At 33.4% G+C, this 13,747-nt stretch overlaps 1 protein-coding gene and 1 pseudogene across 2 annotated transcripts in view; one reads left to right on the top strand and one right to left on the bottom strand.

The window, feature by feature from the left end:
• Positions 1 to 13,747, top strand: part of LOC125092778 (A disintegrin and metallopeptidase domain 3-like) — a 138,755-nt gene that overhangs the window by 122,801 nt on the left and 2,207 nt on the right. For both annotated transcript variants that reach the window (XM_047717161.1, XM_047717162.1), the window contains 2 exons: positions 10,503 to 10,665; positions 12,751 to 12,801. In XM_047717161.1, coding sequence (XP_047573117.1) covers positions 10,503 to 10,665; positions 12,751 to 12,793 — 206 coding nt within the window. In that variant the 3' untranslated portion in view covers positions 12,794 to 12,801. The remainder of the gene's footprint in view (positions 1 to 10,502; positions 10,666 to 12,750; positions 12,802 to 13,747) is intronic.
• LOC125092780 (programmed cell death protein 6-like) lies at positions 1,143 to 1,583 on the bottom strand (annotated as a pseudogene).

The following is a 13,747-nucleotide window of genomic DNA, read 5'->3' as shown; positions in this document are numbered from 1 at the left end:
TGATCTGTTCTACTGTTTTTCTGATTTCTATATCATGGATTTCTGCTCTAATCCTTGTTTTTTCTCTTCTCCTGCTGGATTTAGATTTTATTTGCTGTTTTTTCCCATATTACTGAGGAATAAGATTAGGTTGTGTATTTGAGACTTTTCTTATTTCCTGAGATAAGCCTGTATAGCCATATACTCCCTCCAAGGACTGCCTTTGCTGCTTTCCAAATGTTTTAAACTGTCTGGTTTTCATTTTCATTTTATCTATCTTTTGTTTTGTTTTGTTTTGTTTTTAATTCTCTAATTTCCTGGTTGACCTATTCATTCTTCAATAGGATGATTTTTAACCTCCATGTATTTGTTTTGCTTCCAAATTTTCTATTGTGATTAGGTTCAAGTTATAAAGCAATGTTGTCTGAAAATATGCAGGGAATAGTCCCAGTCTTTTGGTGTTAGTTGAGACCTGATTTGTGACCTAGTATGTGATATTCTGGAGAATGTTCCATGTGCATTCGAGAAGAATGTGTTCTATTGCTTTAGCAGTTCATCCTAATATATATCTGTGAAGTCCATCTGGTCCACTATGTCATTCAGAGCCCTTATTTCCTTGTTAATCTTCTGCTTAGATGATCTATACATTGCTATGAGTGGAGTGTTAAATTCTCCTACACTTTGTGTGGGGGGGTTAGGGGCCCATTTGCTTTATTGCTTATGTTGCATATTCAAACAAATAAATAAACTCCACTTTAAAAATTTAAGGAACATAAAAGCCTCTGTGCAAGTTCTGTATTATTTTAAAATTTCTACTGGCTAATAAAAGTATTTCCACTATGGAACTGGAGCTATCTAGAAATGCACATGATGAATTTTTGTCATCAGGATACCTGAAACATTATTGTATCTTAACTCATGATACAATTGAACAGTTTCAAATCAAATGTCTCTATGTGAATAATGATTATAACTATTGTTACAGTTGCAAAAATCTTATCAGTTTAGGAACATAGTAATAGTCAGGTCCCCAAATGTTAATTATATAAAATCTTAAGGAAGAAAAACAGTATTTAGCTGCAGCTGTGTCCCATTTCTTTAAAGGGATATTTGGCATTTTTAGTCTTCCTTCTTTAAGTCATGTTGATTTGCAAAGGTCAGTGTTATATGACACTGAAGACCGTGGACAGACACTGTTTGTAGGACACCTGAATCCAGACATTCTGATCCATATCGTAGCACCTGAATGTAATGGTCAACCTCTGCAAGATGATGCAGCCCTGGATGAAGTTGTCAAATCTGATCTACCCGTCTTTGTTGTTCAAATTTGCAAATGAAGATGTTGTGAAACTGGTCAGAGAGCTGGTACCCAAAACCAGCTTTGTTTGAGCTAGTTCTTGAGCTTGCTTGAGCTAGTTCTTGTCAGTCATCCCAGAGTTGTCCATGTCATAGGTACAGAAGACATTCTGCCAGTCTGTGATGTACTTCCACATGCCAGTGAACTCATTGACCTTCATGCTAGCCTTGTTCTCTTGGTCAAACTTAGATACAATTGACGTGATAGTCACTGGATTAAATGGAGTCCATATGCTTCTGGAAAACATTCCACAAGAAGCTTTGGTCCCGCAGTGCCTCGCCTTCAGCTAGGACAGTGGGAGCTGATTGGGGCCAGCAGGTAGGAGTAGGCATCCATAGGCCTAGGGGACTGCCGGATTGCAGAGGCCCAGGGCATCTCCACTTCCACCAAATTCTCCTATACTTTGTTATTGTATTATTTTCAATGTGTTTCTTTAATTTTGTTACCAATTGCTTTGTGTAATTGGCTTCTCCAATGTTAGGGACATAAATATTTACAGTTATTAGATCCTCTTTTTGAACAGGCCATTTTCTTATGATACAGTGTCCTTCCTCATTTCTTATTACAGTCTTTGGTTTAAAATCTACTTTGTGTGATATAAAGACAGCTACCTCTGCTTTCTTTTGATGTCCATTAGCGTGATAAATAGTTCTCCACTCCCTCACTTTCAATCTGGAGGTGTCTTTGGGTCTAAAATGAATCTCTTATAGACAGATATATAGGATGGGGTCTTTGTCTAACCTGATACTTGTGCCTTTTAATCGGAGCATTTAGTCCATTTATATTCAGAGTAATTATTGAAAGAAATGAATTTAATGTCATTGCATTATTTGTTAATGTCACTGTTTCTGTAGATCTAAAGGTCACTGTCTCTGTTCCTTTCTGGTCTATGTTAGTTTTGGGTTTCCTTTTGCTCAAAAGATCCCCTTTAATATTTCTTGGAGGGTTGCTTTAGTGATCACAAGTTCTTTTAGTTTCTGTTTGTCCTGGATGCTCCTTTTCTTCTCTTCAAGATGACACCTTGCCAGATAAAGTATTTTTGGCTCCATATTTTCCTCATTTAGCACCTTGAATATAATGCTGGTTCTTTCTGGCCTGCTGGTCTCTGTGGACAGGGCTGCTGCCAGTCTTATGTTTCAACCTCTGTAGGTTAAGGACCTCTTGTCCTGAGCTGCTTTTAAGATTTCTCTTTATCTCTGAAATTTTCAAGCTTCACTATTATAATATAATATAATATAATATAATATAATATAATATATGTCAAGTCATTAACTTATTTTTATTGATTTTGAGAGGGATTCTCTGTGTTTCCTGGACTTGAACACCTCTTTCTTTCCCCAGATTAGAGAAGTTCTCAGCTATAATTTGCTGCAATATACCTTCTACTGCTCTCTCCCTTTCCTCTTCCTCTGTGACTCCAATTATTCTAATATTGTTTTGCTTTATGGTATTGCTGATCTCTTGAATCCTCACTTTGTGATCTGGTAGTTGTTTTTCTCTTTTTCTCAACTTCCCCATTCTCCATCATTTTGTCTTCTATATTACTGACTCCTCTGCCTCATATAGCAGTTAGAGCCTTCAGTTTTTATTGCCTCTCAGAACTATCTTTTTTTATTTTGGCCTTTTTAGATATTAGTTTTTTTGTTTCTCCATAAGGGATTCTCCTGTGTCTTCTCTGGTTTTTTCAGGTCCAGATAGTATCTATAATCATTGTTTTGAATTCTCAGTATGTCATCTTACTTATATCCATAGTGATTGAATCCCTGCCAGTGAGTACTCCCTCCTGTTCTTTATTTTGGGGTGAGTTTTTCTGTCTTGCCATTATGTCCAGAAAAGATTATATGAATGAGAGAGAAAATTCAAAATAGCAAAAGCAACAAACTAAAATACACACTAAACACACTAAAATACACACTAAACATATGAGAAGAAAATAGAAATATAAAAAAAAGAAAAAAATGAGAAAAAAAATCAATCAAGAAGTAGAATAGAACACAACAATAAACTAGATCCTGGATATATTTTTGTCTGTTAGAAGAAATTGATCCCACAATTAGAAAGAAAAATTATATATATACAAAAATATAATTGAATACAATGAAAGGAAACCAAAAAGTTAAAAGTATATGTATAACATAAATGTAACAATAACAATTTTAAGATTTTTTTTATTTTTTAAAAATGATATTTATTAACATATAATGTATTATTTGCCCCAAGAATACAGGTCTGTGAATCGTCAGGCTTACACATTTCACAGCATTCACCAGATCACATACCCTCCCCAATGTCCCTAACCCAACCACCCTCCCCCTAACTCTCCTCCCCCAGCAACCCTCTGTTTTGTGAGATTAAGAGTCTCTTATGGTTTATCTCCCTCCCAATCCCATCTTGTTTCATTAAAAATATTTTTTAAAAGAATTGATAAAAATAAGAAAAGAGCTGAAAGAGAAAAAATATATAAAACTGAAGGACCAAAGAATAATAAGGAAAAAACATGAGTGCTATATACTGTTTTCGCCAGGAGCTGGCATTTTGCATTTCTCTATGATCAGTAAACTTGGTATTAGCTGGATGTTACTGTTGGTCTTCTGGGAGAGGAACCTGTTGCCCTGATTCTCAGGTACCTTTGCCTGGGGGAATTGCACCACCCCTTGCCAAGGGGTGGGCTCAGTGTAAGTGGTTCTGGATTGCACCACATGGCACTGGTTTGCTCCCTGAAGGATTTTAGTACCAATGGGGGTAGGGGCTAAAGATGATGATGTCCTGATCTCTAGCCCCTGAGCTGAAAGTTTGCTTCCCCCACTCTTCAGTGAACCTTCACAAAAAACAAAAACAAAAACAACAATCACTCTTGTCTCCCTAGTTTTCACCAGAACTCTGTGTTCACCCAGCCTGTGACCAAGCATTTTTATTTCTGGCATCAGACCCTGCTTAAGTCCCCAAACTTTACAGACTCCTGTGGTGTGGATCCATGCCATTCTTCCCAGGGAAGGGTGAGGAGGGGACTCGCTGTACTTCTGCCCTTCACTGGACCCTTGCTCAGAAAGCAGTTGCCCCACCATACAGTGATTCATGGTTTATGGCAACACTGAGCAGAAAGCTGGTGCCTAGTTTTGCTGTTTTCAGTTAGCTTCCCTCCTCTTATGCTTGGGAACTTTGCCACATTCAGGCACCCCTGTTCTTTTTGTGGCCCTGGGGATCCCGAGACCATGCTGTCCGACCTGGGATTCTGCCTGGCTTTGCCACCTGAGCTTTTCAGGCAGTGAAATCTCCCACAACAATTGACTTCTAAATGTGTTCTACTTCTTATAATACTTCTCAGTAGCCTGCTTAAGTCCTTTTCCACCCCCTACAGTTGATCTTTCGTTATATCTCCCTGGTTCATGTCTCCACACCTCCTACCTTGCAAAAAGTGGTAGCTTTTCTATTTGTGGAATTGCAGACACTTTTCTCAGATAGTTCACTGGTTTTTCAAGTGTTCAGAATGATTTGATGACTATCTAGGTGAATACCAGGGACCAGATGATAATAGGGTTCCCTATTCCTCTGCCATCTTAACTCTATCCAGATACTGTACATATTTTATTTCATATTTTGTTATTTCCTTTTCTTTAGAGCAATTGCAAATTGTATTGTACACATAGAACATATTTTTATATTTATAAACATCAATCAAAATGTTAATCTTAATATTTATTGCTTCTACACCATCTAACTCTTTTCAGTCAACTTTGTATGCATATTTTTCCACTTGTGAACCATAGCAAATAAATATTTGTGTCCAAATGTTGTAAAAAGATGAAAGGATACTGTCCTAGATCTTCTTTACAGTGCAGAATGTTCCAGATATTTGTGACAAAATATTGCCTGACAAAGTATGACTAACTGGATGAGCATATTTTATTTCTTTTTTTATCATTAGAAATACTCTGTTTGGTCATTGATTCTTGAGTAGGAGAAAAATTATGAAAGCATCTGAACACTCATACTATGAAATTTCATTTTTATAATCCGTTTCAGTATCACCATGACAGTTCAGATTTCTATTCTTTTTTATTTTCCATTTGTCTGATTAAAAATTATAAAATGTCTTTCTCCATTGAACTTCTTTGCTTTATCATTATGGGTAGTAAAAGAAAATTTCTGAATTCTCAGTCATGGTCAATAGAAGCTAAAATAAAAAGACCCAAGGTTGACTCCAGGGCTCTTCTGTAACTTCTTGAAAGTTGACAAATTACTTTGGGCAACCACATAGGAAAACTGAGATTTTTCAGAGAAATAAAATAGGGATCCAAGAAACAAACCAATAAGGTTGCTATGATCATTCAGTGAGAGAAAGAATTTTCTTTTCAACTAATGGTACTGGGATAATAGGATATCAACATGCAAAAGCATGAAGTTAGACCCTTACATCATATACAAAAATTAACTTCAAATGGATTGTAAAGATTTACATCTAAGAACTAAAGCTATAAAATTCTTAGAAGAAAACATGGGAAGCCTTTATTACATTGAATGTGGCAACAATTTCTTGGATATGATGCCAAAGCACAGACAACAGGAGAAAAAAATAAATAAATTGGAATTCATCATTAATTAATAAATGTTCATCAAAAGACACTATCAACAAAAATATAACCCAGTGTTTGTAAATATTATATCTGAGGAAGGATTAATATCCAGAATATATAAAGAATTGTTACAACTCAATAACAAAGAAATGGCCTAGTTAAAAAATGGACAAAGCACTCTAATAGACATTTCTCCAATGAAGATACAATAATGGCCAATGAACACATGAAAAGGTGTTCAGCATCACTAATTGTTAAGAAATTGCAAGTCAGAACTATGAGACTCCAATTCACACCTATTAGGATGGCTATTATGAAAAAATTCAAAAATGTCAAGTGCTGATAAGGATGTGGAGAAATTATAATCCTTGTGCATTGCTAGTGGGAATATAAAATGCTGCAACCTCTGTGGAAAATAGTATGGTGGTGCTTTATGGAATTAAATATGGAATCACCGTATCCTGATATTCCACATCTAATTATATACCCAAAGTATTGAAGCATGGATTTAAACAGGTATTTTTAGACCCATGCTTGTAAGAGCATTATTTACAATAACTAAAAAGTACAAACATTCAAGTGTCCATGGACAGATAAATGGAGAAACAAAATGTAGTATACACATATAATGCACTATTATTCAGCTTTAAAAAGGAATGAAATTGTGACACATGCTACAACATGGGTGGAATGTGAAGGCCTTATACTAATTAAAATAAGGCAGTCACAATAGAAAAAATATTGGATAATTCTGCTTTTATGAGGTACCTAGAATAGTCAAATTTATAGAAAAAAATAGAAGGGTAATTGTCAGAGGTTGGGTGAGGATTGGAAATGGTAAATTAATATTTAAGAAGTTCCACCTGGGGGAAAATGTTCTGGTGTCTGATGGCGGTAATGATGCACATTTAAAAATGTTTAAAATGATAAACTTTATCTATTATGTATTTTAACACAATAAAAAATTAGGAAAAAAATCCCTTTATGATATTGCCAAAAATAACATAATATTTTGAATTAATTTTGTGAAGGAAGTATAAGATAAACCATGAAAACTAAAAATACAATATTGACTGAAAGATCTGCATAAAATATAGACATGCCATGTTCATGTAGTAGAAGTTTCAATATTGTTAATACAGAAATACTTCCCAAATCAATCTACAAATTCAACATAATTCTTAACAAATCTAAGCAGTATTTTTTTTTGCAGAAATTGACAAGCCAACCATAAAAGTCATACAGAAATTCAAGGTACATGGAATTTTAAAAACAACCTTGAAATCAGTTTCCAACCCACAGAATGGGAGAAGATATTTGCAAATGACACTATAGACAATGGGCTGATATCCAAGATCTATAAAGAACTCCTCAAACTCAAAACACAGAACAGATAATCATGTCAAAAAATGGGCAGAAGACATGAACAGACACTTCTCCAAAGAAGACATACAAATGGCTATCAGACACATGAAAAAATACTCATCATCATTAGCCATCAGGGACATTCAAATCAAAACCACATTGAGATACACCTTACATCAAATGGCCAAAATTAGCAAGACAGTAAACAAGTGTTGCAGAGGATGTGGAGAAGGGGAACACTCTTACACTGTTGCGGGGAATGCAAGTGGGTGCAGCCACTTTGGAAAACAGTGTGGAGATTCTTTAAGAAATTAAAAATAGAGTTACCCTATGACCCTGCAATTGCACTACTGGGTGTTTACCCCAAAGATACAGATGTAATGAAAAGTAGGGCCATCTGTACCCCAGTGTTCATAGCAGCAATGGTCATAATCTCTAAACTGGGGAAAGAGCCAAGATGTCCTTCAACAGACAAATGGATAAAGAAGATATGGTCCATATATACAATGGAATATTCTGCCTCCATCAGAAAGGATGAATATCCAACTTTTGTATCAACATAGATGGGACTGGAGGAGATTATGCTGAATGAAATAAGTCAAACAGAGAAAGTCAATTATATGGTTTCACTTATTTGTGGAGCATAAGGAATAACATGGAGGACATTAGGAGAATGAAAGGAAAAATGAATTGGGGGAAATTGGAGGGGGAGACAAGCATGAGAGACTGTGGACTCTGAGAAACAAACTGAGGGTTTTGGAGGGGAGGGGGTTGTGGAGACAGGTGACCCTGGTCGTGGGTATTAAGGGCATGCATTGCATGGAGCACTGGGTATGGTGCATAAACAATCTTGGAACATTGAAAAAATAAAATAAAATAAAAAGAAGCCTCGAAACTTCTTTCAAGAACATGCTTCTTAATTCCAAATCACAATACAAAGGTAAAATAATCAAGATGGTGTGATACTGTCTTAAGGATAAGGATAGACATTAGTTTGACGGAATAGAATAAAGAGTCCAGAAATAAAACCTCATGCTTGTAGCCATAGATCTTTGACAAAGATACCAAGACAATTTAATGGGAGGAAAGAATGGTCTTTTCAACAAATGGGAGAAGTAGATAACCACATGCAAAAGAAAGAAGTTAGATTGCTACATCACAACGTTCATAAAAATTAGCAGAAAATGGGTCATAGATCTATATGTAAGAGTTTAACTTATAACAACACACATAACTAAATTTGGGGGGACTTGGCATAGGATATGTTTTAGGAAACACCAAAGCATAAGTGGGTAAAGTAACAATAGACTGATTGAACTTCGTTGAAATTAAGAACTTCTGCACTGTGAATGATACAACCAAGAAGACAAACTACTGAATGAGAGTAAATATTTGCAAATCATATATCTCATATGGGACTTGTATCCAGAATATGTAAGCAATACTTAAAAGTTCATAATTTTAAAAAAGACTACTCAATTAAAAATGGGAAGATATTTAAATATATATAACTCCATAAAAATATACAAATGGCCAATAAGCCTATCTTTAAGATAATTGTAACAAAAATACAGGCAATGAATGTTAGTGAGAATGTGGATAAATTGGTATCTCCTTGATGCCCTTTGTTCAGCACTGCTCTAACTCTGGTGTCTCCTTTCCTCTCTCTACTCAGTAAGAGCTGCTGTTGAATTAGCTTTAGGTTATCTCATAGTGTGTGTGTGTGTTTATATATCCTTCCCTTTCCCTTCAGTGCTTCACCATGCAGATTCTAGCCATTAAAACTGTCCTGAATACTTTCTTCTGACTCCTTAACTCAGTGGGAATTCAGCATTTTCCCTAGGACTTCCAATTCTCTGTGCTGAGATCAGTAAATTGTCCATGGGTAAAATTGGATTTTTATAAAATCAATATCATATTTCCCTCCTTCAGCTATTATAGCTTTGCATTTTTTGTTGCTTTCCAGAAACCATTTATTTCAAGTATTTTGTCCTATTATATATTTTGTTATGAGGATTAATCACCATTTAATAAAAAATAATAATCATAGCCAAAGCAGAAGCTCTTTCTTCCTTAGAATAATGGATATTGCCAAATTAATCCAATAATGATTAGGTTCAGGTTGGTTAATAAATCTTTGGAGTAATTAAGCACATGAGAAGGAAGCTCCACTTCCAGTATGATATAATTTTTAGTTATGGTGAATAGATGCCTGGGAGATGAGGCAGGAAAGGATAGCTTTAAAAGTATTGAGTTCTACCATAGCCTAAGCCCTCTATATATGTGTTTAATTTTAATATTTTGCATATATTTTTCAATTTATTTCCTTTAATACATGTAACATCCTGAGTCACTTTCTTTTAGGTAAATCACTTCTTATCAACATATAATTGGATTTTATGGATTTTATGTTTTAAAGTTATAGAAATTTTATCTTTCTTTGAGAGACACTAAATTCATTTGCATTTAGTATCATAATTGTTTTGGTGGTGATTCTGATTGCTTAATTTAGTCTTTTATGTATTTACTTGTATAGTTTATTTTGTTTAATTGGAACAATGTTTCTTGGGTTTTTCTAATTTTCTGTAAGGTTTTTATAACATCTAGAGGAATATTTATTTTTCTAAGTAATATAGTCAAAATTAGAATAATATCACCTTATACAGATAATATGGAAATTTAACTTAGTTTACAGTCATTATTGTTTTTTAAAAGTAGTCATCAATTACGTTAGTAATTTTTTATTAAATTAGTTTTTTTATATTAAATTAGTTTTAAAATACTTTTTTGTTTTACTTTTTTAATGGAAGAAATATTAGGTAAGTATCAATTTAATGTATACTACGTAGCTCACAGAAGGGAATGTAATAGAATAAAATATATATGATAAAGCACATAACTAAATATACATATAAAGATTAAAAATAAATGTATATGAGTGATATAGATAGCTAGATATACATATACATATATACATATAATTATAATGGGCTTTGGGGAATAGTCACACAACACAGGAAAATGCTTTTAATTTTTTCTAATTTTCTAATTTTCTGTAATGTCTTTATAACATCTAGAGGAATATAAATATAAAAGTTAGGGATTCAATTAATACAGTAAGTCTTCTCTTACTGTATTATTTGAATCCCTAACTTTTATATTTCAAATCACTAAAATATTTTTAATATAATTCTTGAAAAAGTTAAAAGATACTCTCACGTTTTCAGCTCACGAGAAGTACCTGCCTATAAAACAACGCCCTCCTTCTCGAAAAAATAACTTCTTGTTTGGTTTCTACATTTTTCTGCCTCTCCTTGTTTTAACCGCCATCATTGCTTTTAAATGCAATAAAAAAAGATTTGGGGACCGAGAGGGAACAGCAACTGATGGGTAAGTAAACTTTTTATTATTTATATTTAACATTAAAATGCATTGCAAGAAGAATTCAAATGTAATTAAGAATGTTGCAAGTAGGGATTCTTGGATGTAGTGTGTTAATATTTTGAAATATTGAGCCTTAGTATATACCAACTTGTTTCTAAATTTGTCAGTCAGATATCCTTTATGTTCTTATAGGTCAGAAACAACTGAAGATACTTAGTAAGTCCATAGGATCTTTCAAGTAGAAAACCATGTTAACTATAATTTCTTCAGGAGTAATTTCTACTTCCCAAGCAACCCCACTTTCCTTGCATTGGCATTCAGTTGTGCCAAGGAGATTAGTAAAGATAGAGAAGGAAATTTTGTGACTAGAATATGTAGAAGGTGAGAAAAATATAAAAAGAATATAAGATATGAAAGAACACAGATCACGAAGTCACAAACCATTTTACACTTAATATTGTTCATGTCTTTCTAAAATTAGAATTAAGGTACTTGCACAGCTATAATTTTTTTTATTTTTGGTAGAGCAGAGCTTGATTAGGTCTTTTATTTTAATTAAATATAATTTACATAAGATATTATATTAGTTTCTGGTGTACAAAATAATGATTCAATATTTTTTATATATTGCAAAATGAGCACCACAATGTCTTGTTAATGCCCATTACCATACATAATTAACAAGTATTTTTTCCCTCTGATGCTGACTTTTAAGATCTACTCCCTTAGCAAGTTTCAAAGATGTAATACTGTATTGTTAGCTATAGTCACTATGCTGTATATTATATACCCATGATTTATTTATTTTATATCTGGAAGTTTGTACCTTTTGGCTCCCTGAACCTATTTTGCCTACTCTGCACACTCATCTCTGGCAACCACCAATCTGTTTTCTGTATCTAGGAGTTTGTTTGTTTATTTAGTTGTGGATTATACATATAAGTGAGAATATATCATAGTTGTCTTACTCTGTCTGAATTATTTTGCTTAAATTAAACACAGCTTTTTTCTTTACCATCACACCAATACAAGCCATAATTTTGCTAGTGGATGTTTAGGAAAATGAGAATGCAGAAGTAAAGATAAATAAGTGGATCTTGTTGTTCCATGCTAAAGGAAAATATCTGTTTTTCTTACTTGTGTAGATGGAGATAAAATAATATAAAATTTCCATCGACATCTCCCTTTCTCAAGTTAGTTCATTTTATTTCTCAACAAGTTAGTAAGCAACCAGTTAAAGTTACCAAAATTTGTACAGATATTTCCATAATAATTAAATTGTTATAATTTATTTAATTGAATGATGTCTGGCATAAGCCTTCCACTGCTCTTACTTAAGACATCCTGGAAAAATCTGAATAGTTGCTAGAAACAAATCTGACTTTTGGAAGAAATGTTATACTAAGGGATCATTAGTCATATAACAAAATCTGGTTATAACAGCCCAAGTTTTAGATCAACAGTAAGTGGTTTTAGGGCCACAAAGGTAAGTTATTATGTAGAACTGAAGTCCAAAGGAATGGTAATGAATTAGATATTCAGGAAATTGATTATTCTTTCCATCACCCAAGGACTTTATGAATGAAAACATCTCTTCTTGTCTATCAATTCCCTCCAAAATGACTTCTCTGCTTGCACATAGTCCAGCATACCTATCTCAATCCTTTCTAGATTCATTTTTGAAGAAAATACAAATAAGCCGTCCAGAGCCAATGCTTCTTAGTTCACATTTTCAAGAGATAAAGAAAATAGCTGTACAAATGTATCTAAATTCAGCTAATGTTCTGTCTGGATTTATAGTTCTGAGTTAGGTGTTCAAACCTGATCTCATCATCTGTGGCCAAGGAATTGTTGCCATGTAATAGGAACCCGAACACTCCTCTTCAACAGGAACTGAGTATGTATAGGAGCCAAAGGAAAACAAAAATGGAGGCTATATAAATTCCACAACATGTAATATTGTAGCTGAAAGATATAGAGGACTCATTTAGGACCTCAAAAAAAGTGAATAGTTATTTACATAGTTAATTGATAGAACAATAAAATTGGAAATATGATAACCCTAAAAGTAATGTTATTTTTTTAACGCAGGTTTGTATCAGAAGACAGCGATAGTAACAGCACCATGTCATAGAGTTAAAGGTGAATTAAAAGAATCAAATTATTTAAAATGATGTTATTCATGAAAAGGCTTTTTAAAAGAAATTTAATAATACTTCACTATAAGGAAGCTATTGTTCCACATTTCATCATATTGATTCTTATTTATCAATATCATATACTAAAACAAAGGCCAAAAGCGTTTGATAATTTTGTTTTATATTAATTTAGAAATGTTAATATTAACTAATATTAGCTAGAGATTAGCTAGAGATTTATTAAGCAACATATTTATAATGAAAAATTACATTAAAGAGAATTTAAATATATTCTTAAAATATTTATGAGCAATTATGCATCCCTCTCTGACACTTGAGATTCCTATTAGTAGATATACACAGATTAACTCCTGCTGTTTATATTTATTTTTCACTAAGACTCCATGGTTATTGTTATTCTCATACTAAAAAGAGGAAACAGACATAAAGAATTTAAGTAATTCCCTGTGAATTTTAGCAAGTTTCAGTGACTTTTGAACTGGAGTTTCATTTAAGACTCCAGGGTTAAACTCTTAAGAACTCTACAATTTTGACACATAGCCTGCTATATCTGGTGAAGGGGAATGGAATTTACATTTATTGAGGATCTATTAGATGCCAGGCAAAATGATAAATTAACTGTCCTTCCAGGGTAGAAAGATAATTCTTTGCTAAAAGAAGGAATAAGGTTGGCATCTGTATATATTCGATACACGTACCTATATATTCTCTCTGTCTCTGTCTCTGTCTCTGTCTCTCTCTCTCTCTCTATATATACATATGAATATGTCTGTATGTATTCAAATTTATGAGACATATACATAAATAATAATATTTGACATATTAGACATATCACTGGGAGTAAATGTAAAAATTCAACCATGAGTGAAAATAAGAGTTCATCCAATTACTACTGTGCCATTCCTCCATATTTTACTTTGATGGAAAGT

This window comes from Lutra lutra, chromosome 2 (genome assembly GCF_902655055.1).
Source record: "Lutra lutra chromosome 2, mLutLut1.2, whole genome shotgun sequence".
In the NCBI taxonomy this organism is placed as follows: domain Eukaryota; kingdom Metazoa; phylum Chordata; class Mammalia; order Carnivora; family Mustelidae; genus Lutra; species Lutra lutra.
The sequence above is the reverse complement of the archived record's forward strand: the minus strand, read 5'-3'. Positions and strand labels throughout refer to the sequence as shown.